This window comes from Paralichthys olivaceus, chromosome 12 (assembly GCF_024713975.1).
Source record: "Paralichthys olivaceus isolate ysfri-2021 chromosome 12, ASM2471397v2, whole genome shotgun sequence".
In the NCBI taxonomy this organism is placed as follows: Eukaryota; Metazoa; Chordata; class Actinopteri; order Pleuronectiformes; family Paralichthyidae; genus Paralichthys; species Paralichthys olivaceus.
This window is the reverse complement of record NC_091104.1, coordinates 598,138-625,279: the sequence shown is the minus strand read 5'-3', so window position 1 is coordinate 625,279 and position 27,142 is coordinate 598,138. Positions and strand designations below refer to the sequence as shown.

Below are 27,142 nucleotides of genomic sequence, written 5' to 3'. Positions count from 1 at the left end.
TTTGACTTGAATAACTTTACCCGCAGAGAGAGAAGTAGAAAGAAACTGTTTGCTGAGGTGGAAAGAGAGGTGAAGCAGGGAGGAGAAGAGGGGGGAAATGAAGGAGTGTATCCTTTGCTCTGAGTGTTATGGTCAGACTCCACTTGTTTATATAGAAATGGCAGCAAGAAGTGTGTGTGTGTGTATGTGTGTGTGTGTGTGTGTTTGTGTGTGTGTGTGTGTGTGTGGGTGGGTGGGTGGGTGGGTGGGGGGTGGGGGGCAGGTCGAGGACAAGAGCAGATCCAGACCAGATGGAGGTTAGAGGAGGGCATGGATAGAGGGATGGAGGGAGGAATGAGGGGACAGGTCTGTCTTGAAGGCCCTTATAAGGCTTGGATGACTGGTGAGCTATGGAAAGACAAGCAGAGACACTGAAAATATAAAGGGACAGAGTGCAGGGGGAGCCAGAATGAAGTCAGCTCAACTCTCAGTACGTCACACTGAACATTATTTATCAGTCAGGCCGTCGAACTGGTTCTCTGTCAGTCAAACACTCATCCAGTCAGTCAAGCTGATTATGAGGCTATTGGGCAAGAGCTCAAATGATGTGGTGAGAGAAAACAGTTGCATGTGACCATTAACACTGGTCTGCTGCTCAGGCTTGTTTTCGATAACATGCTGTGCCACATTGACCCCCATGTTATCAAACTGACCCACACCAGAGTCTCCTGGAATGTTTCCTAAATTCCGTATCTATGCACTTTCTTTTGTACATTTATTGTTGACTTTCAAATTCTCACTGGTGATTGGTGTATGGATTATTCGAAACAAAATGCTTTAAAGGTCTAGACTTTTTTCTGGAGGAGAGAAGAGGAGCTTCTCAGTTCCCCTGCTGTCTCTACAATAACTGGAAGCAGGCCTGCTCCTATAACCACTCCAATCTGTTTTCATTTGGTGAGGCACAGACACACACACACACAGTCTGAAGCACAATAAAACAAGACTGCCTCATCTCTTAAAGGAGAAATGCACTGGTTTGACTTTTTCTTATTTCAGATTGCAACATTGTCATCCAGTCAGCATGATGGAAAAGTATTAATGCAGCACTCTTATGTTGCTTTAACGCTTAGCAGTGGGTGTGGCTGATACTTGGTGTCATAAGGACAACAAACAATCACAGTTTCCCGATTGGGACACACAACATATCGGCTTTTGTGCTAACATGCTGATATCGATATGTCGATACAATGCTACAGGGAAAAACACAGGAATTAAACACAACCAGGTTCTCCGGCTGCCCCTGCCTCTTCTCTCCAGTTAGACGTTAGACCTATATTTGCATCATTTGATTGTCTGGTACCTGCATGTGAATATTGGCATTCATGGTGCCTGCCCTGCACTTCTACTGCATGCACCACAATGCTGCGGTTTGGCAGCACGTGACAGCACATCATTCAAACTGAATGAGTAGTGTCTCCTTTAAACATCCAATGAGTACATGAGTCTGCCATGAGTAAAACAGTGTCTTACTATTTAACCAATATATACCAACAAAGATCACACATAAAGTTGCCTACATGTTTTATAGTGAGATGAGTGCACACACTAACACACAGCATCATGCCGCAACATGATGCGACATGAGCCATTGCAATGACATAAAATTGCTTACACAAGTCTGAACATCTTCCGATCACACCAGCACATTTCCTCTGTACATTTGAAATGCACAGCAGCACAATGAGTGGAGGGAGAGCTGAGAGCTGCAGCAGGAGGAGATGAAGTGTTGGACAGAGAGGAACTAGAAAAAACAGGAAAAACCTCTTTGTCATGTGAGGACATGACAGTCTGAGAGGCTTGGAAGGAGAGAGCTCGGCAGAACTCATAGTCATATCTCAGTGGTCACACAGCAGCCAAATGCTACAAAGACATGAACAGAGTGTGGGGAGAGACAGTTGATAAGTGAGGGCAGGGAAAGAATGCTTTTAACTCATCTAACAGACACACGTAGATGAAAAGTCTTTTGGTTATAATGAAATGAAGCCTGACTGGTGTGTGGGGTGATGTCACTCTGCCACTTCTCACTGCAAAAACTTTTTTTAAGGGACTCAGGAACCTTGTTTGCATTTCAGGCCAAGGAAGCTAAAGCAAGTTTTGGTTCCTGGGTCTAAGTTCCTGTCCAAGAATACAATATTGTATACTTGCACAGTGAAATCAGCACCCCCTTAAAAATTGTTATTAGCAATATTTCAGGTTTCAGATCACATGCTGAGCATTTGCTGGCTGAACAAACTCAAACTGCAAGACTGCTAGAACACGTGTATTGTGTTTTTATTTAGCCTGCAGGTATGTACTGCCGGATATTATTATCAACATTAATGGTAGGGCTGAGAACATTCTTATTGGTATTTAAATAAAAAGTTATGACTTACTGAACAGCAATGATGTTATGTAGGTGTTATGTAGGGGGAAAAACAGAAGGCAGCTTCAGACACAGACAATTGTTGCTTTACAAACATGCATCTTACCTTATTGCTGTTTCAAAGCCTTTCCACCCCTGCACATACTTCTAATTCAAACCTCACTACAGACACATTATATTATGGCTGTTGTCTTGACATACGCCACACACACACACATACACACACACACACACACACACACACAGAAGTAAACAGAGTCTCCTCAGCTGCTAATTAAATTCCAGAAGTGACCGTTAAGGTTAACACATGCACTGTTGGATCAGCTCTGCTTGCATCAGAGTTTCTACATGTGTAAATGCGGAGTCTGGCTGCAGTAGTCAAGCACACATCAAGCTACGCAGGATGCACTGATCTGATTTCCCTTGCTAGCGAGACTTCTCACCACAGCCAGACATGCGGTGATGCTGTGCTGGCAGCCATAACGCGAGGTCTGCCGAGTTCCAAGTCCAAGCTGGTGGCCAGTCGCACTGTATACACTGGCCAATCACAGCTGGGCAGACACAGAAACTGCCTCAGGTCCTGGGGTGGGTGTGAATTCCTGCATGGGTGGGTGAACAGTGCTGCAATGTACCTAAGCATCTAGATGACATAATAACGTGCTATGGGGCCAGGGGAGCAAAACAATGCCGGAGCCCTCTGGTGATTAAGCAGTCTTAGTCAGGGAGAGAGAAAACGCTGCACCTGCCAACCTGCTATTTCCTCCTAGGTCCCTTTTATCTGCAAACCTTCAAGTGGTGCCAAAGGGGCATTTATCTTGTGGCTGGCTGTGAATGTCGCAAAATGGGCCAAATATTTAGCCGTGTGTGATGCACGTGTTCAAATGTGTGTGGAGACACTGTTGGTCAGGGAATATGGGAGAACATGTGAATAAATGAACAATCACTGTAATCCAATATTCCGTTTTCAGGGATGTAACACAGAGTGGACAGGTTATCAGATGCATTGCTTTTACAACGCTTACAGAAGTGAAAGGATCTGCTTGTTCAGAGATGTATGACCAGTTATTAGCTCTCACACCATTGTGCACATGTTCGACCCCACAATAGACAATTTTAGCCAAACTAACAACAAAGACTATTCCTACATGGCAAGGATCCATAGATACATGCTCTAACTACCTAAATAACAAAGCAGAAATAATTTAAATGCATTATTTGCTTTCCTGGGGAACGGGACAGGGGCTACTTTCTCAAGAGAAAAACTGCACATATTATTGATTTATTTACAGATGAAAAAAGAGAGGCGGCAGCAGCCCAGCACCTCTCCTCCGGCCCTCTTTTTCTTATCTGTGATGTTGCCAAGAGAAATCAATAGAACAACTGTAGCTAGCAAGCTTTGTTTATCTTTTCCTTTAAGTGAATAATTCAGGGGTGTCAGCAGGGGTGAGGCAAAGCTTTGATACAAACCAAAGGGTTTGTTGTTCAGGGGGGAAATCTAACCCCTCCTTATCCCCCTATTCTCCCTCAAAAAGTCTCCAGGATGAGAGATGCTGAACGCCGCTCAAAATCTGGGTGTGGGTGAAGGATAGAGAGAGGCCGCTGCTCTGGCTTACTTCCACCAAAAGTGTCCCTCGCAACAAACAAATAAATATCAGCACTAAACACAGCTGCTAAATATTGGGTGAAAGCAGAATAAATTGGTCAAGCTGCAGCAGTGGAACAGGTTGTGCAAAGAGGTGGTAAAGGTTCAAGCAGTGTGAGGGGACGCTTCAGGATTTCCAGGGCAGCAGTCTTCTGTTGTGCGTGCAGGCTTGATTTTAAGAGTCTTGAATGAGGTAGAAAAGGATGCCAAAGGCCGTGGATCAAGCTGGCGTCTTCCAAACATTTTTTAAAACATGAGTGTTGTAGCTTTGCTAGATGACCATGGAATCATATAGTGGATGAGATCCTGAGAGGGACTAATCATTCAGTATGAACAATGTTTGAAATGGTCTGTCTCTGTGTTTATGTAGAATTTGTACATACAAATAGTGAAAAAAGTGATTTGAAAACCTCATGCTAACTCTGAAAAAAGTTGCAGTAGCCAGATACTACTACTACTACTACTAATAATAATAATAAAAACAACAAACCATCACCTGTTTCCAGGACATGACACAAACAAGAAGGATTTTATGTCATAGGCTTTGATTGTAAATCCTCCTTCCTCATGTGTGTAGCCTGAGTAGTTATATGAAACTGAGGAGGCTAAGACCTTCCTAAACAATGGGATCAACATGTATTTGTCAGGCTATGCCACTCTCGGGAACACGCACATACACACACTGCCGTGGGTGTGGATGGCACAGCTGCAGATATTTCCAGCAAAGTTTCTAAATGTCAGTGTCCCACCTTTGCCGTGGACACACAAACACCCTCAGTCCCTCGTAATTGAGGCTTACATCCTTCCATAACATCCCCCATCCCTCACTCTTCAGCAAACACGGATTGTGCCGACACAGGGCCCCTAATCCTTCCCAGTTTAACCAAGTGAGAAATTAGCTTTTGTTAAGTGGTGATTTGGCTGCTGCTAAACGCCAACAGCCCATTGTAAAGGAGAGGGGCAGTCATGAGTCCCCCACAACGAAGCAAAATACTGTTGTAATCCCATCCTGTCCGTGCGGCCAGGCTGGATTTGCTGCTGCCTGTTATTGTGCACTGACGATAGTGCCAAGTTATTTTTATGTGTCTCTCTGTTGTTCAAAGTGGTTTTGGAGCATCGGCAGGTCAGCTTGGCTACGAAGGCTTGCTCTATGTATTACCTAGGCGCTGTCTGTGCTGTGTGTGTTCTGCAGCATATACAAGTCCTCCTAACCCCAACACCCTCACTTCTCTCACTGCCATCTCTCAATTTAACAAAATAAAATCTTGAACGCAGAGTTGTCGTGGAAGCCACCAATGTCAGGCTGATAGATGACACAAGAAATGGATGCAGATTCAGATCCTCAAAGCCGGTGAGACAGAGCAGACTGCACTGGCAGGAGGAGGCAAGACAAAGCACAGCGTCGTCTCTGAGACTCAGCGGGGAGAAATCTGCCACAGAAAATCCCTGTGACTTGGTCTCAGTCCGAGCAAAACTCTGCAGTTAATTCAGAGAATTCTGCAATGGCGGGGTGTTACAACAGAGCTGGGAGGCAGGAGATATTTTCAGGCAATAAAAAGGCAGAAGAAGAGCAAAGAGCTGCGAGAGAGAGAGTTGGCAATGACCTGCGTGCCAAACATTTTTTATGGCCAATCCCAGGCCAGACTGTCACGTTTATTCCCCTGCTGTGGCAGGAAGATACCACAGATCTACTGAGCATGGAGTTACACACGAGTTTGATGTCTTTATGTGGAAAACGATAACTCTTATTCATACAGGACACATTGTGTATCCTAGTCCTACAATTGTGGTATTCTAGAAGATTCACTTTTTTTCTCCATCTCATCTACTAAGAGTCTGCATCACATGTCCAGTGGGCACTAGACATATAGTGCATCTCATCTTATCTAACTGCTTCTTTTTTATTTATTATAGCCTAAATGGAACTTCTGGTTCACTGCAGTGTTGTTTTTTTACAGTGTATGTGCACGGCCTGCAGCCTCCGTCATCCACTTTTTATACATTTCAATTTTAATTGAAATTAAAACTAGCTTGTTTTACTCAATGTGATGGTTTAATGTCTTTATTGTCAATAAGTATCAGTGAAGTGAAGAAATAAAATGCATCAGTAAATGAGACGAAAACCGGCAAGCCTAAAAAATAAGCTGAAACTAAAAATAAGCAGCAATATCTTTTGATATATTTTCCTTTTCTGGTAAACATATCTGTGGCTGGAAACCACTGCTTTATTTCCCTCCACACACATTTTGATAATTTACGTGTCAAAGTTCTCTCTTGGAAATGTTAGTTTGACAAAACAAAAAAATCTTTTTCCAAGTTGGTGAGGCACTGATGTTCAAGAAAGAAAGAAAAAGTACCAATTTCAGATTATTTGATCAAAATATGGCAATTATATGCCTGTTTCTCACTCCATCAGTGTAAATGAGCAGCTTACAACACAGAGCTTTTTACAATGGCACACATATAGGAATATGCCTGGTTGGTAAGATCATATTTATATTTCATATCTGTAATGTCTGAAAACCCAGATTTTCTTCTACTTTTCTAAACAGTTATATTCAATTTTTTAAGCATAGTATATTTTATTTAGGTTTAAATAATTATTTATGCATTTAATTGCAGATGGGCTATTTTCTAGCTGGGTTTTCTAAGTATGTTGAACAACTAGTTACATGTGTCCACGGTCAGACTGAATGAAATGTTCACAAACTATAGAGTGCAGCCTTTCCTGCAGGGCTGCGTTCTAAAATATCATCAGCAGTGAGTCCACATGAATGCAGACAGGAGTATAGCTTTGCATCCAGCTATTGTCACCGCCACAAAGATCTCCAATCAGTCCTCTTCAGCCTCTTTCTATTCACTTTCACATACTACCTGCCTGACTACAGCTTCCTGCTCTTGCACACAATGGGAAACAAACGACACGTTGTGCTCTATCGCCTGATCAGATCGCTCAGAGTCACAAAAGCCAACATGCGGTAAGAATGCCTCTCTCAGCCACACAGGGATTATTCACGGAGGAACCTATATTTTATTCAGACATTGCATGTCCCTCATAATCATTATGGCTCTGGTGACATGCTGTTGGTGTCCTCAGTTCTATCAGACTGACTTTACAAAACTGTTTATTTAAAAAAAAACAACTACATTTTCTTTGCTCTGATTTAACTATGAATATATTTTTAAAATATGAAAAGCAGATTTTTTGCTGCTTTTATAAAGTGATTCGAACCAGAGCTAGTTTTATTACGCAAAAGATTTAGGAGATAGAGAACAAAAGTGAAACTACATCAAAAAACAATAAAAAGCTTAATTAAAAATCCCACGGACACAAATCCAGCTCACTCGAAGAATCGAATCAGCTATTGTTATTTTAATATTTCTGCAAAAGACAGGTATAATGCAACACTAGATAAATTACACATTGCAATATTACAAGACAGTAGTTTTATTAAAGTGTGTTTAAAAGCAGCAGAAATGAAAGGTCGGACAACTTCAGGACTCATTAACTTCCAAATGAGGAAACAGCACCTGTCACTTCAAAGATAAATATTTGCTTCACAGTTTGATTTTACCAACTGTCTGTTTTACACTTAACCAAGTAACACATGAACAGAGCGAAGTTTGTTCGGTTGGTCTGAGGAGTGGGAGCTCCAGTTGCATGGCTAAACTAAAGTGAGTGTAAACGGGAAAAAGCCTTGAGTGTGACTGACAGGTGATCACTGTGCTGGGCCGAAAAGAAACCTCTCATGAAAGAAAACAAACAGAGATGAGGGGTCTTAAGCGTCACCCCTTTAGACCTTTATCCATGGCCGTTTGTGATTCATGTCCATCCTGGTGGAAATGTCTGTGTTGGCCGGCGCCCCCCGACTCTCCACGCTGCTAAAAGCTGCCTGCTTTAATTCTGTCGTTGCATTGCAATGAATCAGAGACCACCAAGAAAAACACACTTTTTCTCTCTGTTTCACCAGGGCTCTCAGTTTCACTTGATTTTTGCACATCTACCGTAAGAAAAACATGACACACATTGAAAGCGCTGTGCCAAAACCACATGCAAAAGGCCAAAGAAATTCCATGAATAAATGGCTGAATTGTGGAGGGACCATAAAGAAAGTTGCTGGGTTTAACAGGTCTGTTAAACCTGATCAGCCCTGTGGGGAATTCAAACGAGCTTGTCCTTGAGGGAAAAGCTTTAAATAAATGGAAGGCTTCTAAAATCAGCCTTTGCTCACTTAGATGCCATTTTCATCAAAGAAAAGCTCAATTCCAGCAGCTATTAAAAGCCAGAAGGCAAAATAGATGTCCTCTGAGGGTATTTTACCTCAAGTACAAAAATCACAATGTGAATTATATGGCACTAAATCTGTGTGGTTCTGTTTAAAATTCCACCAAAACAGACACAAACAAAAAAGTTCTGGAAAAGGAAACAAGGAACAAAGAAATAATATTGTGATTAGAACCCAAATAATAATTAAAAAAAAAGATTGTGTGTGAATCCGACACAGTGTGAGAATTTGAGACCACAATACATTCTCTGCTGTTTGAAATGAAGAACTTAGAGTAAACAATGACTTCAGAATGGCTTCCAGCCATGTGTGTGTGTGTACGTGTTTGTGTATGTGTGTGTGTGTGTGTGTTACTGAAAAGCCTCTCCTGTTACTCTCAACAATTAAAGCAGATTTCATAAAAGTTATGTACAGACATAGAGAGACGCTACATGAAAAACAATCCACAACAATCTGGCCCAACTACCCCAGCCCCTCGCCTTCATCATCTTCAACCTGTCTTTATCCACACACACACACACACACACACACACAAACACACACACACACACACAGATCCTCTTCCACAGTCTCATCCCTGACGCCAGGACATCAATTTTCGCAAGTTGCTGAAAATTACCATGCATGAATGCAAAAAAGGCTGATCAGGAGTAATTAACATGGCTTCATATGCAAATTTTATTAATGCAGAACTACAAAGTCATTATGCAAATGAGGGCTTCGTCGAGCCTCTTGACAAATACTCCCAGCTCCAGCCATCTAGCAGCCAGGATGGATGACAAGCCTGCTCGCTCAGTTTGGACTGGAGGGATGCCTGTGCTTTTTAGTCTAGTTAGCGGATTAGCAGTAGTTAGCGCTGGTGGCTAGCTGTGTTTTTGTATGTGTGTGTGCGCTGTGTGTGCGCGCACACATACGCAGGCTAGTACGTAAACTGTGTGATCAGGGAAGTGGCTAATGGCTACACAGAAGAGTAATGAACCTGAGATCCAGGGGATGGAGGGATGGAGGAGAGGGGGAGGGAGGGTAAGATGATATGAATATGCATGATGTTCACTGGCTTTGATGATTAAAAAAAATTTAATATTTAAATGAGTGCGTGCAAAGTGATTAACGTGGCAGAGAGGCGACGAGGCGAAAATCGCAAAAAAGGATTTTGAAAATGCTAAGAAGCAAATGAGATGCTGCTTTGCCGTTTTATGCTCTATTAATAGTGAAAACTCTCTCTCTCATTGTGTTACCGTATGTCTCTCTACCACCCCTCTCTCTACCACCCCCACCCCTCTCTAGTTCAGCCTTCATGTCTCACTTGTTTTTGCTCTAGGTGTCTGGTTTGTGTCCAGGATGCTGGATTTACAGAAGAAATATAAAGCAAAATTTAGAAGAAGTGGATGAGACGCGCACACACACTCTCGCAAACACACACAGGCAGATCTAAGCTAGTTAGTGTGTAGAGTACACACTAATGTACCCACTCTTTGCAAAGGCACACTCACTGGTCACAGATTGTGCTTCTCTATCTTCATATGTTCAACACAGTGCAGAGATTGTTTGAAATTTTTAATCAGTGCGACACGTGAGTTTCTCTTCATTAAATATCAACATGTCACTCTGCAAAACCTAATTTGACTTTTTACTTTACTCTTACCTTTTTACTGTGTGTGTGTGTGTGTGTGTGTGTGTGTGTGTGTGTGTGTGTGTGTGTGTGTGTGTGTGTGTTTAATAGGCCTGAAAGGACGTGGACGCACACAGACACACGCCAAAAACCAAAACTATCCAAAAGCACACAGGATACAGAGGCTGTGAGAGGTAGAGAGAGGGAGAGAGAGCGAGCAGCGATACAAACCAGAGTAATTACCACTTCAAAAAGGCCAGCGCTCCATCCGAGAGGCCTCCCAGCTTTATTGAAACAACACAAAAAACAAGAGCAGCGGGCGCCGTAATGCCTCTAAAGTACAGGCTGTTATATCAAACACACACTCACACAGGCCGACACTGCACCGCAGCTCTTTGTTAAGTTTGTGCACTTTCATTTGGAAGATAAATAAGCATATGGTAAATATTTTAAGGACACACCGCTGTGCTCCATTATTATTTATTTAAGATGTGTGTGTGTGTGTGTGTGTGAATTGTTTCCATTAGATTTATGCATAAAACATTTTATTGTGTGTTTTCTTAACTCTACATATTGCAATTAATTATTATTTTTCTGCCTGATAATACTTAAAGCATAAAGCTTAGTGAGTGAGTGTGTGTGTGTGTGTGTGTGTGTGTGTGTGTGTGTGTGTGTGTGTTGTGGCTGTGCTGAGATGGAGCATCACCCTGTGGTGGCCATCATTAATGTCCAGCAGGCACGATTAGACGTGGAGGAGGAGGAAATGGAGAAATACTGACCTGAAAATATGTGTTGAAAAGAATCATAAAAATTGTGACCATTAAGTTGGATGATTGCTGTCGACAAAGGAAATAATAGGAAACAACAGGACTAAACAACACAAGATGGTGTGGAACCTCAGAGAGGGAGAAACCGTCCGTTCTCTAAAATCACTGGAAGTTTTCATCAGCACCGAGAAAAGCTCTGTGAGCCTCTGCTCTGCTGCTGCAAGAAGAACACCTTCTAATTTAGAGCTACAAAAAAATCTGTCCGGATGCACATGTAAGTGTGTGTGTGTGTGTGTGTGTGTGTGTTCCTTTTAACATGGGGAACAAATGGAAGTGAAAAAGCTTGAGAATAAAGGAGTCGTTTGACTGGGAGCCAATTATGAAGCGTTGTCGTCAGTCGTGTTCTGAGCTGACATTCAAACTCCCTGATCACTTTTCCCCTTCGCTCGCTCTCTCTCTCTGCTCTCCTGCTTCCCCTATGTGTCTCGCCCTTTTTTCCCCCATTCCGCCAGATAATGAAAGGTGTAAAAATCTACGTGAGGGAAAGCAAAGTCTGAGTTACAAAGAGAAAAATCCACCTGCCATATTTCAATCCCCCGGTGATTATGAGCCGGGCTGAGCATGTTCTCACCAAATTAAACTGCAGCTCCATTAATAAACTCCTCTGTCCTCTCCGCGTGTTAATAAGGTGCTAGTTGGACATATTTCATGTGGAAATTGTGAAATACCGAGGGTAATTTTGGAACATAAAATGTTATTGCAGCAATATAGTTTACAGTTGCCATAGTGCGCGTCCAATTGAGCCGCTAATATGTTTTTGCTATTAATGTGAAAATTATTGCGCGTTCTGTTATGAAGAAATATTGAGCAATTACAATTTGAAGCTTTCCAACGCTGCACATGTGGAGTTGATTTCACAGGAGGATTACAATTAGATATATTGCAGGCATTTAAACACAGGAGGAAAAATATATTTGCACATAAATATGAATAATGTAGACCTAATACTGTGCCCACTGTCGCCAAACAGTGAGTGCACACGCCCAAGTGCAGCTCTGCAGATGCTCAGATAAGTTGTGTGTTAAATGTAAAGTGGAGGCGCAGTTGGAGAGCTAAGTGGCGGGCTTTCTGAGGTTCAGGTGGCGGTGCTGTCCGCAGGAGCCCTGTGCGGCTGCCTGACACAGTTGTAACAGCCTGGTTAATTATTGATGAATTTCAGGCCCAAACACAGTGTTTTACAGCGCAGGCCAAACCGCAGAGTGACACGTTCAGAACAGCTCTGTGCTGCTCTGGCAGAGTCAGGGGCGTTACCTGTGAGAACACTTCTTCCCCTGGCTTCGAGCCAGCTGATGATGAATTTACTTGTTGTTTTTGTCTAAATTTCTGGAAAAGCTCATCAGCACTGGCTGAGCTTTATTACTGACGTTATTCAAGTAACATGCTTGTTTATGGATTACCATGTAATGATGTGTCCATATCGTGCCCATTTTTTTTAGGGGCACCTCTCACATGATGTTAAAACACTGATTTTCAAATATTATTTATATCAGGTTATTCTTCGATAGAAACTTTATCTTTTATCATTTTTTAATATGTGGCTGTTTACTCTGTAGACCAACTTGTATTTGTTTGTTTATTTCCCTCCTCACTGCTAAGTGCTAGTTTGTCTGTGTCAGGGTTTATCTGTGTATCAAGTTACTGTAAAAGTTGCCATATAAATAAACATGACTTTCCTTGGAAAATATTTTTTCTAGTGTTCTAAAAAGGAACATGAGCCTGTGTGAAAGTTCCCAGGTTGAGGTGCCGGGATGGATCTGATGTTAGACTGAAACTATGAACATGAAAGGAAAGTATCACAATATAGTAATATCCAAACATACCTACTGACTACAGGACAGAGCCAATACAAACAGCTCCGCAAAGTACAGAGCTGTGCAACGCCCAACATGTCAGACTGGACAAATATTCTTTGTCTGTGTTCTCATCTTTGAGAAGTTCTGATTTAACTGTTGGCTTGTGGGTAATTTCAGCAGCTGCTGAGCGCTGAGCTGCAGCCTTGTTCTTCTAAAAACATTGACCTGTAAGAAAGCAGGACAGCTGAGAGGTGCTCTCCTGGCAGACTGAATATTCTGCTCTTCCCCTCTGGCTTCTTTTGAGCATATTGACTGGTTTGAGAGATAACTGCTGCTGCTCTTCCTCCCGCTGCAGCTCTCCTGCTAAAATGCCTCTTTACAAAACTGAATGGCGGAGAAACTAGCCTCTTTTTAATCCCCCTTTCTCAGTTTTTTTTCTTTTCCTCTCATAGTGTTTTTTCCTCCTTTGCTTATTTGAATTTTAATGAGCTTTTCACCTTTTTAAGCAGACGGCTTAGGCTGGATTTCTGCATGAAAGTCAGGGTGAGTCTCTCTGTCATGTTTTGCACAATTTGTTTCAACCAGCCGAGTCCTTGAGGGGGTTTAGGGCTTTGAGTGGGTAATGTGCCTGTCTCTCCCCTCTCTCCCTTCTTTCTGTTGTCCTACCTTCTAATGGAATGAACATCACTCTGAAGAGGATGGGCTATGTTTCCATGCATTCATGTTGTGTAAGAAAAGTCCACTATACTTAATGGGATGAAAAAACTGCAGGTTTGATATTGTCCCAAACACCTCATTGCCCCATGTACTACTTCCCTCTTCTTAAAAGACAACTTCAAGAATTTGGAAAATAGGCCTATGCTGAGCAATTCTTTCTGAAAATGATATACGAAGATTGATACCAGTGTCATGTCAGTGCATTTGGTACGGATCTGGAGATGGTTAGCCTAGATTAGCATACAGATTGGAAGCATGGGGAAACAACTAGTCAGCCCACATCTCTAAAGCTCACTGATCATTGATACTCTGTTGTCTAGATCAGTAGTACTACAACTTAATGTAAAGTCTGGGAGTATTTATTTATTGACAACAGTCGGGTGTGTGTGAATCATCCCGGTTGCCAGGTTTGGTGACTTTACAAGAAACACACCTAAAACTGTGCTAACCACTAACTGTATTTATAACCAACACTACAGCAGGAAACACTGCACAAAACATGGAGCTCAGCAACACAGTGCTGTAACACTGCACAAAAATACAAACAAAGAAAAAAGAAGTGATGCTTGGTGTCTCCCAGTTAAAAGAGAAAACACCGATTTGAAGTGATAAGATGCAAAAGCTTGGCTTAGTATGGTGCAACTCTGTTGGTAAGACTTCTGGCTCTTGTTTTTTGGGGGAAAAACACCACACAGTGATGTTACCTTAAAGGTGCCAAATTAATAATCTACTCTAATCTAATCTAATCTAATCTAATATGCCATAAATGGGTAACTGTTGTTTGTGAAGAAATAGTTCCACCATACACACCCCACAAATACATGTAAAAACTTCTTACATATCCACTCCAGGTCCAAACTCCAGCTCCGTACTTAACACAGAAATTAGACATTTACATTTTCTCGTGTCACTCTGTGTCAGAGAGTGTGTTCATCATGCCTACCTGTCAGTGCGTTTTCCTGCTTGGGGCAAATTCCTTTGATGGGCGTCCTCTCTCCCCTCTCACCTCCATCCCTTCCTCTTCCTCTTCCTCCCACCTCCTCCTCCTCCTCAGGTGTCACCTGAATGCCGATCTCCACTGGCTCCAGCACCTTCCTCAGCTCCACCCGCTGGCCGTGGTGATGGAGGCCCTGCAGAGTGGGACTCCCTCCTCCGCGGTCGCTCATCTTGTCGTAGCAGCCATTGGCCAGCAGCGGCGTTTGGCACTGCTTTTTCTTGTGCTCAATGAAGAGAAGGATGTCGCCCAGCGGGAAGGTCAGCTGGCACTGGCCGCATGTCAGCAGGTCGTGGTCGGCGTGAAGTCCAGGTGGCAGGGCGTGGACCAGGCTGGGCTCCAACGGGTGGGGAGGTAGGCCAAGCGACTGTGGGAGTAAGGAGTCGGAGAGCAGGCTTCCATCTGGATGCTCAATCTCTGCCATCCCATAAGAAAACAGAAGAGACATGTCAGAAGATTTAACACCTGTAATTTGTTTAGTTCACACATTTTTTTGTTAAGTGAGAAAAAAAGATGGTCTTTGGGTGGAAAGTGACACTGGGCAATTTAATAAAACACTGAAGGAGATGCTGTTTCCATTTCTTTTCACCTGGATAACTGTATGACTGTTCTGTTGTCATGTGGTGTCCCAAGCTAACCGTGAAGTAGAACCCATCAATGAAATGATCAGACAAAAAATGTGTGTCTTTGACTCTCTAAAGTAATACAGCAACCAGGTCACAGACGGACGTACAGATGTCTGAAGAATAAACATTTTAACGTCCCTTTCAAGCTCTCAACTCATTTTTTAAATACTTTGTGTGCACAACTGAATGCAACACATTTAAATCTTTCCAGGAGAGATTGAGAGAGTGCTGCCTTATTCCCGCTTGTATGTTTCATGATGTCCTGTGACTCTCTGTGATACATTGCGCTCCACCTTTGAATGTGGTTCGACAGAGCAGGTGCCTTTAAACACGATACAACCTCGTTTGTACGGTCATGAACATCATCTCTCTGAATAATATGATGGATTAAAAGCAGCTTGGTCACCCCACACCTCAGTTAGGTCTGTTTTTAAATATGACAGATAAGGTGTGTTCGCCTCTGCAACTATCACGGAACTAACTCTCAACAAATGAATCACTTAAATAATGAAAAAGGAACAGAAAAATGAAGGAAATGTAATTAATAAATATATACTTATATGTATACACTTGTTAACACTTATGTTAACACATAAACAAATATAACAAATGTACACATATACATAGACATATTGCTAAACATAATTTGTATGCATCTTAATCATTAGTCTAACCATTTTTATAATTTAATTCATAATTCATATAATTTAATAATAAATCTTAAAAAACTGTAAAAAAAAAAAATAGAACAATTGTCTGTAATTTCCTGTAGCCGTAGCTACAGGAAGTGTGTGTGTGCGAGCAGGTGTACAGTGTTTGAAGCTCGGTCGGCCCAATTTCCACAAACCGCCTCCTCCTGCCCTCCTTCTGCATGTGTGTATACATTGCATGTTTGTACTGCAATGATACATGTCGTATCATGTTTGTATGTGCATGTGAACCATGTGAACACACACATATGCATTGTGTAAGTTATTTGTGTGTGTGTGTGTGTGTGTGTGTGTGTGTGTGTGTGTGTGTGTGTGTGTGTGTGGCCTGCAGGCTGCTGCCATCTGTCCACCGCTATTGAAATGAACAGCCATGAACAGTGGAGTGTGTTACTCCAGTCAGAAACATTCGCGAGAATAAAGCTAGTGATTTGACCTGGAACAAACACAGGACCCCGCAAACCAGACTACATCTGAGAAATTAACAATTATAGAAATATGATTTCAAAAACTGACAGACAGCCCTGAAACACACAGCTGACTGTGTGTGTGTGTGTGTGTGTGTATGCACCGATCTACCACTCACAGAAATATTATTACATTTACACTTGAAAGTTGTAATATACGCATGTTATCATTATAAACATACTGTAAACACTAATTACAAGCCAGTTATATTCAAAGACTAGTGCACATGTGGTGCGCTGAAGTCAACAGCGTGCCTTCAAATGACAGATGTAAAAGAGGAAGCGTCACTTTGGCCTGATTTGCCTAATAAGGCTCGGGTGAGTCAGGCAGGAGCGCTAATAGGATTTCAGTTAACCAGGGCTGAAGATGAACAAAAAAATCAAAGGAAATGGAGTGTCTAAAAATGAACAGTTCAAAAATAACACTCTTGATAAACCATGGACAGTATCTGCAGTGAGGCTAAAGCTACAGGTGTTTATTTAAAAGATATTGTTTGGCTCATGTCAAGGCCAAAAAGGCACCGCTTTGAATTCCTCTCATCAGGGGGAATAAGTCTCTGAGCAGGCTACCGTCATTGGGGTCGGCTTCCTTTTCCTCCACAAAACCGTCACATTAAATTCACAGACACAAGTGGCGTTGTGTATTAGCGGCAAGCTGATTCTAAAATATTTGCTCTCCGCTATTTTTTGACATCATTTTACAATTTTTCCTTGAATCAATAATTTCACCAAAATCTTTCCCAGAACAAGTTTTGCCAGATAAGACCAATGATAAGTGTGTAGACGCACACGCACCTGCAGCATCACAGTCATGTATCACTCGAAGCTACTACCACACCCCGACATTTCCAAACCATGCACTGCACACACACACGCAGTGTGATAATGTACGATGGTATGAAGGAACACCAAAGACACTGTTAAATTCAGGACGTGAAAAATGTTCATTAAAGTGGCTCGCTCAGTGGCACAAATCTAAAAATCGGAATATTATTTTCATTTGCAAATTACTAAAAACATTTCAAATATACTTTTATAGCCTTCTTTTCTTAATGTGCATGGCATTGTGTTGGCACTGGGAATTAAGGTTCTGATCAGGAAATCACAACGTCGCCCATCTGAGTTATTGTAGCTGTTTTCCTCACATCTCCGCATCAAATAATAACTGCACTGTACAGTAGAACAGTTACATCCAATCTATACAGACCCACACATTTTGGGGGAAAAACATAGAGAAGTAGAGACAGACAGAACAAACCTCAGATGCGTTTCACAATAAATGTTCATCATTTTCAATCGCAGTGTATTTGCAGCTTTGACGCTGCAGTAAAAGAAAAATCGGTTTACCTCAAACTTAATTCAGGTTCCTCACCGCTCTCTGAAGTCTGGATTACCATGTCAACATGAGACATGCATCAGAGGAAAACGTAGAAATACTGCAACTCTGAGCATTTGTTTCAGTCTGACTGTGGTATTAGCTGGGTTCATGTGTGATGATAGAGAGTCCCGACGAGGGGAGGAAGGAAAGTGTGACGAGCACAGAGCCACCGTGCTGCCCCGGTGCAGTGGTAGGAATGAAGCGCTCTTTACAAACAGCAGAACAGCCTTGTACCTGCAGCCCCACAACCCCCAAAAACTAACCGGAGACGGGGGAAGTTTGAGTGGCTGACACGACTTTATGATTTAGTTTACTGACTGAATAAGAGTGTGCAGAGTGTGCAGGTTCCAAAATGTGACTGAACATTAAATTCATGAAAACTAAGATATATGTTATGTCAATACACTGCAGCACACACACACACACACATACACACACACACACACACACACACACACACACACACACACACACACACACACACACACACACACACACACACACAGAGGGCTACAGTTGTCAGTCAGTGTTGAATTTACAGCACACGGGTGTAAATTGAAAGTGTGACGAAGACACAGACAGTCAAGTACAGAGTGTGCAGGTGTTGACAGTTAAGAGGTGAATGTGGTCTTTCAGCACTGATGACATCTGATTAACACACACGTACTACGCTGCACATTCACACGCTGCTACCCCTCTCAATGGCAGAGCGAGCGAGGCACTGACAGCCTGAGAGCTCCCCCTAGCAGGAATAGAGAGAGAGAGAGAGAGAGAGAGAGAGAGAGAGAGAGGGAGAGGGAGAGAGGGAGAGAGGGAGAGGGAGAGAAGGAGTGAGACCTAGAGAAATAAGGGGGTGCGGTTGAAATGGTTTGAGGGGCAAGTGACAACAGACAGCTCACCAAGTCTCAGCTGATCAAACCAACTCTCTGGAAGGCAAGCTACAGCAGGTGTGTGTGTGTGTGTGTGTGTGTGTGTGTGTGTGTGTGTGTGTGTGTGTGCAATTGTGTGTGCAACTGTGTGTGTGCGTGTGTGTGTGTGTGTGTGTGTGAGTGTGTGTGTGCAACACAGTATCAGTGTTAGGAGAGTGTGTACAGCCTGCTGATCATCAACAAGACTTTAGGCTCGCTCATTGAGAACTGAAAACCCCTCGTCCTAAGGACTGACACACAAACACATTAACACTCACACAAACTAAAATGGGCGTTCTAAATATTGTCTCACATTTTGTGGAAGACGAAATTCACAGCTCAGAAATGACATTTCAAAAGCTGCTGTGTAAAAACCACTGAGCTCACTGGCAGTGTTTTTTTTACAGAAACTATCCCTTAAGTTACGATGAAAGCCGTTTACGATGAGAAACAATATGCTTTGATAATTAGTGTGAACAACATTTGTGAAAGGAGTGAATGATCCGACAAAGAGGAACAGCTTCATGTATCAATTCCAATCAGCAGACACCTTTATGAATACGCTAGAGCTTCATTTATGGTATTTTAAAGACAGCTCATCCACACAACATTTCACAGAGGATAGACTAGAAGGAGATGCCAGGTTCTCTCACTCTCTCTAACAAAGACTTAGCCCCAGCAGGGTGCATGGCTATTTGACAAGCCAAAGGGAAACATGCATCTCAAGTGGGCGACTGCAATTTACACACAGCCCTGTCTCTCTCTTTCTCTCCGTGTGTGTGTGTGTGTGTGTGTGTGCAGCTACAATGGGAGCTCTCGTCCTGTTTGCGTCTCTTCACACTAAATCAGCCTCTCGGAGGAAAGCTCGGGTTATTTGCAGTGAATGAGAAACAGAAGGCACGTCTGCACCTTCGGGTGTAAACTTTCTCAGCGTGGTGACACCAAAACACACACTGAATCTGCCTGACAAACACACAAAAAAAAAATCGAGATTTCCACCGATTCATCTTTCTCATGTGTCTCTGGGGAAGAAATTGCATCAACTTCTTGTGAAGATTAGCCATTCAGGACGGACTGTTTGATTCTAATGTGGCAGGAAATGAGTGTGATGGAAAGCATGCAGTACTGGATTTGTTTTTCGCAATCCGACATGTTAACTGCAGAAGAAGGCGATTAACACGTAAATTATTATTTGGTGTTCATGAAGGGCACTGAGAAGAGGATTCCAGGCCAAGTGTGATCCCTTATTGATCAGTCTTACAAATATATTTTCTCTTCACACAGAAACAGATGGAAACAAAGGGAAGCAGTTGAATAAGCTCTCAGACTGCATGGGATGAAGATAGTACAAAATAGGACTGCAACTCAAAAAGATGACGCCCGTAATAATTTTCCATTTTTACTGTTAGGATGTTGCTTCATGACTGAGGCCAAACTCCATTAAAATAAATCCACAATTTAACGTCCAGAAAATTGCGCTACTGTTCCCAACACTTCCTCCCGCTCAGGAAAAGACAGTAAAAGGAAAAAAAAGAGAGGTGGAGTAACACATGTTCCTGTCCTACTGAAATCTACAATTCAGGCACAATCTCATTGTTTTGGAGAGTGTGAATCATCATGTTGCAGAGAGACAAAATGAAAGTGCCCCAATTAAAACACAGCTCAAACAGATTTTATGACCTGATACTTCGAGACGCAGAATTTGAAGGAGGGATTCGCATGTGTTCATTTACATGTAGGTCTGTGTTGATGTCCACAAAAGCCTACATACATATTTAAGTGTGTGTGTGTGTGTGTGTGTGTGTGTGTGTGTGTGTGTGTGTGTGTGAGAGAGAGAGAGCACTCAAGCATACTAAATTGGGGAGCATCTCTTACACATGAATTATGGAATGTACAGCATAAATCAGACAGACAGTTCAGCGCTGCTCTGAGGACACAAATATCAAATTGCATTTTACACCTCTCTCCCTCACACACACACACACACACACACACACACTGATTGAAAGTAAAGCAGCTTTTCCACAGAGCAAGCAGGAGCCTCATTTATTAACTTTTATTTGCATGTTTTTTCATCTCTCCACACTTAATGATTGTCTGTCCGTCTGTCTACCTGCTATTGTGTTAGTGTGTATTTTAGCTCGGTGCTACAGGAACTAAAAGTCTCAGCAACAACATGCAGCGTGCACAATGTGACCCATTTCTGAAGGTAACCACGTCCACACCGCAGGCCCGCTTCTGAGCTTCCACACACACAAGTTGTAGTTGTATCAGCTTTCCTCATGTCAGGAGGTGATTTGGTTGGTGTCACATGCAGTGTCTTCAAGTGTGTGTGTGTGTGTGTGTGTGTGTGTGTAGTAAAAGTCAGGCCATGCAGCAGAGGACAGCACCTACACACAGCCAGGCAGGCTGAGTTTCTACTGTAAAAATTGTTGTTAAGTTATATATACCAAGCCACCAAGGTGCACACTGATACACTGGTGTAAGTGATCTGATCTGGCAGACATCACTCAAGACAAATCTCCCCAAACATCCTGAAGCAGCAGGGAAGAGAGCGGTGATATTCACCCAACATAAAGTCCTGATACAGAGCTGCATCACGTACCTCAGTAATGCAAACCTGTAAACCAGTGACAGATTGAGGATTTTAGCTGCATCCATCACTAAGTGTCCCTTCCTACTGTTTTCTCCAAAGTCCTGCATGAAGACTCGCTGCTCCTGTCAGGACACATCAGCTGTAATTATATCTGCCGAGGAGTGTCAAGCGTCAGCGCAAACAAGTGTTGGCGTAAAAAAAAAACACGGAAGCGATGCGTTTCCTCTGTGATTTCATTTGTGCAATTTACGCTGGGTTTCATTTTAAAAAGTGGAACAAAAATAGTTGATTTTCTTTGCAAAAAAAAAATTAAATGAGAAGTACGTTTCTTTATCATAATTTTTCCAAGAATAAACGCATTAAATGTTTTATTTCTCCTTCACATTAATGTAATATTTATTTTCAACGTAGTTTCACTTTAAATGCCGTCACTTATTATGCTCTGCATTATAGGGCCGTGAGGGAAACCCTTGAATTCTGGCTGTCGGGACGCGCAGGGTTTTAAATAATCCAGAGACAGCATTAATATTACAAGCAGCGGAAGTATAAACTTTGCCTTCGTGCAGCTGAAAAACGGGACTAAACAGCTCGAACCGTGAGGCTGGATTTTTTTCTGTTAAAGATTTAACAAGCTGCAGAAAGAGAAAAAGAAAGTGAGGCTGCCCGTGCGCACAGAGGAGAATCGGGTCAGCTGGATTTCATTCATCACTTTCACTGTGGGGGGAAAAGAAGCGAGTGATGCTTCAAATAAGGTCCAACTATCGAAGCAAAGGACGAAGACACGTTTTAAAATTAAATAAAAGAATACAAATAATTCAATTGGAAAATCAAAAGTCTTTTTTGTGTGTTTTTAAAACAGCTGCTGTTTCATATGTCCATCTATATCTGCTGACGAAAGTGCGTCTTAAAGTAATAACGAATTTAAATCGGAGGAATGATAATTGTATTATAAATAAACTGTCATTGCGTCCCCTGTTTAAAACTCCATTCATACAAACAGTGGAACGACGCAGAACTCACGTCAGTTCAAAAGTCCGACTTCTCCGTGAGCTGCTTGTTCAGTAAAAGTCCAACACATTTCCACTGTCTCTGTTATTCAAGTTGATTTCTACACCGCAGTGATCACGTAGGTACATTCGAACTTTGTCTGAGATTGTTATTCATCTAAAAGAAGAAAAGAGGCCTTCGGGGGGCACTTTGAAAACTTTCTGTTTGTTTGAAATTGTTTTTTCGCACCGAACGTCCGGAAGAAAAATACCTCCGAATGACAAGAGAAAAAAAAGGAATAACGAAAAGCTGATTGTTGTGAAAATATGGTGTGAATCTTTGCAGGTATACTCACGTGTTATTTCTCTCTGGGACAGGTGCTGCGGGTTCCCCTGCTTGCGTCGGGACATCGCCCTGGCATTTACACTGGCATCGCCCGGAGAGCGGCGCTGGATTGGTCGGCTCTCCTCCTCCTGCTGCTGCTGCTGCGGCTGCTGCAGTTGCTCCGGTATACCGACTGCAATCTGGCCCCAAAACCGGCCGCTCGCTGGCCACCCGAAACTGACCGCACGGCACTGGCCCCAAATGTGGCCCTCGAATTGACCCCTCTGCGGCGGATCTCCCTCCAGCGGGCAGCGGTCGCTGCGCGTTGCGGTTACCGGCCGTGGCGCAGCGCTGGGCGGCCGGGCGCTCGGTCGGAGCTCGGTGCCAAAGTGGTTGTGCGCCTCTCTTCTTCGGTCGTGGCGGTGGCGAGGGAGGGAGATAGTCCGGCTCTGCCTTCGGCTACTTTCGCACCATCTGTGAGAGGAGAGCGGAGGAAGGAGCGCAATGGAGTGGAGGGACGCAGCGAAGCACGGGAGGTCGGCGGTCAGCTCCTGGTGGTGGGTCACTACCTGTGTCCACTCTCCGGCCACTTTGGACAACGTGCGTACCTGCTCGGACAAAGCAGGTAACTGGACACCAATTAATGTTGGAAAGTGTTTAAAATAGGGATCCAATTTTCTCCTCGGCACTTCACTGGGTGTCGCCAAGTGGTGGGCACTTCTTCTGCTGAACTGGCAGTGCCAGCCAGGCGGGCGGGTTAGACTTTAACTCTTCAAGTCAAAGCCCAGTGCTGGTTTGAGGACAGACTGCCACCCTCTTTTCTCTTTGTGCTGGCTGCAGCGTCCCGCATCCCCGGGCTGTGTGCGGCGGTGTGCGGCTGTGTGCGGCTCTCTGGCTTCTACAATGGGAGAAAACTCAAGTTCAAGTGCGGACGTGACGTTCAGTCTGCGGTGAGAAGGGAGAGTGGAGACTGAAGAGCACTGGGGGCGACTAGTGGTGGCTTTCACACACACTGACACACACACACACACACTGACACACACACACGCCACTCTCACGCCCTCGCACACACTCGGGCGCGTGGCGCGCACTGCGCAGTGGCCATGGTCGCCCCTGTATCTCTGTCCCGTCTTTATTAGACCTGGAGTTATTTGTGTTAAATTGTGACCCGAGGGTTTTCAGTACATCCTCCACAGGATGCCGGACACTTTGCAGGAGCCCATGATCGTATTTTTTAGAGGTGAACACGCACAGTGTGTCAGCGCGCCCTTCGTTACGCACGCATAGACTGTGCCGGACAGTGTGCGCAAATGTCTCTGATGATTAAACTCTGTTTAAACTCAACATTTGACCCTTTGAAACACTTCCACATGCGCGTGCAAACACCTTCTCCACAGCACAGGCCTGTCATTTCACGGTCCGTGTAAAAAATGCATGTCTCTCAATTTGACATTTAAATGCAACAAAAATAAATTATACGTAATTATTGTACGATTTTCATTGAGTCACTGAGTTAAAAAAAAAATTTAAAATCAGTAAATAACAGGTCGGTGTGTGTTTAATCTATTAAGCCGCTGAATATGTACCCGACTCGGAGTCAGACAAATGCGCCGTCTTGGTCCAGATAAGCGCTCTGGTTTGTGGATCATTCAGATCATTTAATAATATCCTGCATGTAGCTTGTAGTTTATGAAAACACACCTCGTTATTTCAGAACAGTTTTTAACATATTAATTAACATTAACATTAACTGTCAGAGAAGGAAAAGTCATTTCAACTGGTCAAAGATGTCAGAGTTTAAACAGGGCGAGTGTGTGACCTCATGATGACCTTACACTACCTGAAGTGGAAAATGATCATTTCCAATTATGAAAAATATTTCACAGACCTTTCATCAAGAATGCCATTGTATTTCCAAAGTAAAATTATAATGAAAACAAAAGACAAAAATGCAATAACTTCCACATACACACACTTTTACATCACAAATAGGTGCAGTGTGTGTGTGTGTGTGTGTGTGTGTGTGTGTGTGTGTGTGTGTGTGTTTGTGTAGCGAGGATGTGGATGTAGGCTGATGATGGATAACTGGTTTGGTGACAGAAAGCAGCATCTCTGCATGCAGGCTGCTCACTGCCTCCCTGCAGCAGCCACTGTTTAACAGAGAGGAGCGTCTGATTCTCATCCTCACACGTCCCTGAGGGAGAGGAGGAGGCTCAAACGCAAAAGTAGAAATTTGGTGACTTGGAGAAGATGTGTGTGTGTGTGTGTGTGTGTGTGTGTGTACTGACAACAGAAAGTAGGTGAGAGTGAATGTCTAGATTGTGGTGATGATGAAACCCCACCTCGCTCAGATGTATTTGGAGGAACGTCAGTGTTTTTTAAAGCACAGGTTTGAACCAGTGGCCAGTCAGCAATGACTACAAACTCCAGCTGCCAGCCCCTTCATCCCTACAGAGCGGCATCTGAGCGGGATTAGCTGCTATCACATTCCAAAAACCCTTCTTTTTTCTTCTTCTTCATCTGCATGTCTGCATTTCAACTTCGTTCCTCCATCTCTATCCTCAACCTCGTTGCTTGCAATAGAAAAAAGCGAGCTGGGGGGGAGGATTGCAGGCCTCAGGGTTCTTTTTATCCCTCTCTACCTCGCATCTAGACAAGCCTGTAGTTTGTTCCACGGCCAGGTGTTGTCAGAGCGGCAGATCATCCAGCGAGAACGCATTTTCCCGTCCCTCATCCACCCGGCTTTGTGTTTGGACTCCTCGCTACTTTTCCTGCATTGCCTCGAGTGCTGCCGCTCCTTTCCACCATCCTTCTTCTTTCTTTCTTTTTTTTCTTTCTAAATATCTTCACGGGGGCTTGTTTCGGCTGCTCAGGCTGTCTCTCAATAAGCCAAAAGCCTCTCCTTATTTCACCAGTATACTGTAAAAAAACATAAATAGATTTCCCATGCTCATTTGCAAGAAAAAGGAGAGGATGGCAGGTTCGTCCAAATGTCTTTGTTGCACACATAACAGAACACCCACTTTCATTTGGAAGGGATACATGCAGCACTTTGTCACAATAACAGCCGACAGAGAGCATTATGTTGAAATGTAAATCATTGTCAGTTTTAAGGCGCAACTCTGTGCCAGTGATTTTTTTTTTCATGAAGATATGGGATTAAAACTGCTTTGAATGGACGGAGGGAAAGACATAGAAGCTGTCTTCATTGTCGCTCATATTCTGTCCACACACACACACACACACACACACACACACACATATTTTTTTAAGGTGTGTTGTTGCTGTTTTGGAGTATTTTATTTCACCTAAAGCTGCGAAATCTTCACTGCTGTGGAATCATGAGTGCATTCTGTGCCAAGTGACACTCCAGGCCAACTTCTCTACCCGGATATGCTCCTTGTCCTTGCTACCTGATTGGCTCATTAGTCAGACGGGCGACAGGTGCATCATTCCCACTTTCTTATTGGACGTTTTTCGAAGGCGATCTCTCACTTAAAGGCCATCAGTGTGAGTTATGGCGGATGGCTCCTGGCATTCTGCTTTCGCCCTTCCTTCATTTGCATATATATATGCGGCTGTTTGTTTTTATGTTAATGCTAAATAAGCCCCTTTCCCTCCCCCCCTCCTATCAGCCATCGCCTCGGCTGGGCGGTTAAGTTTTAATTAGAGGGACGTGGAGGTGTCCTTTAGAGTTTTAAGATCACTTTCCCAACAACTGTTCGCCACTAAACTGCTAATATTGATGTTTATGTGTTCAGATGCATGCTGGGACATAAAGCAGGGTGTGAGGAGAAACAAATGTGCACAGTGAGTTCACAACGTTACTGAGAAGCTGTGATAGGAATGCTAAATATTTTAAACGTATCAACGTTTTTCACAGCAGGCCAATCAGAAGCCAGAGGTAGATGCATCTGATGAATCTCCTTGTAATCAAGTGAATTTGATTTGTACATTTGAGTAAATCTCATACACTGCTGAAGAAATCCTGGCAACAGAAGCCACGAATTGTTTTGTTCAGTACAGGGAAAATGTAATTTTTTCATAGTAAACAGCTGATTTTGACTTTGGAAACAGAAGCACAGGTTCCTGTTCCAGAGACTTAAATCATATCACATGAGCTGCAGAAGCTGACGTGTTGTCATGGAACGGAGGTATGAAAAAAGAAAGGTCATTATATTTTGTCTTGAGTCAAAGAGAAAAAAACTGAGCTGCTGGTATTATTTTTAAACATTTCTGAAATATTAAATTGTTGAATTGAGACAGTAAAAGATTTTAGACACAACATCCAAGTGAGAAAGTCGTGTTTATCAATGAGCAGCTGACAGATTCAGTTGAGCAACAACCATCACGTCTTCATGTCAGCATCATCCATTTAAGTGCTGCGTTCCTTTTCTCTATCCAGTGATCAGGAGTGAATTGCTCATTAGAAAGTCAGGAGATCCGCTTCAGCTCAAAACCGCGCTGCTCTGTTCTCACACTTGCGATACAACACCACCCTCTGTTGGTGGGCCACCGCCACATGCAAATACAAAGCCCGGTGTGTTTGTGTGTGTGTGCGTGTGTGCGTGCGTGTGTGCATGTGTGTGTCTGTTAATGTCTCTGTATACGGTTGTGTGGTGTGTGTGTGTGTGTGTGTGTGTGTGTGTGTGTGTGTGTGTGTGTGTGTGTGTGTGTGTGTGTGTGTGTGTGTGTTATGAGGGCCAATACAATCATTGTGAGGACATTTGGACTCTGTGAGGACATTTGGGCACGTCCTCACAAATTCTGAGGTTGGTTTTAGGGTTAGGGTTAGACTTAGGTTAGGGTAAGTGTTAGAGAATGTATTATTTCAATGAGTGTCCTCATTAAGATAGAGGTAGAAACAAGTGTGTGTG

The 27,142-nt window shown here is 43.1% G+C and overlaps 1 protein-coding gene across 3 annotated transcripts in view; it reads right to left on the bottom strand.

Annotated features, from left to right (window-relative positions):
* The window catches only part of bcl11ba (BCL11 transcription factor B a), a 40,000-nt gene extending 16,830 nt beyond the window's left edge, over positions 1 to 23,170 (bottom strand). Inside the window, exons 1-2 of one of the 3 annotated variants that reach the window (XM_020103059.2) lie at positions 22,297 to 23,170; positions 14,222 to 14,689 (exon numbers count right to left, since the gene is read on the bottom strand). In XM_020103059.2, the coding sequence (XP_019958618.1) occupies positions 14,222 to 14,689; positions 22,297 to 22,351 (523 nt within the window). In that variant the 5' untranslated portion in view covers positions 22,352 to 23,170. Of the gene's footprint in view, positions 1 to 14,221; positions 14,690 to 20,963; positions 21,078 to 22,296 lie in introns of those variants that run through there. The other 2 variants (XM_020103058.2, XM_069535693.1) reach the window with 2 other exon arrangements.
* Between the last annotated feature and the right edge of the window lie 3,972 nt (positions 23,171 to 27,142).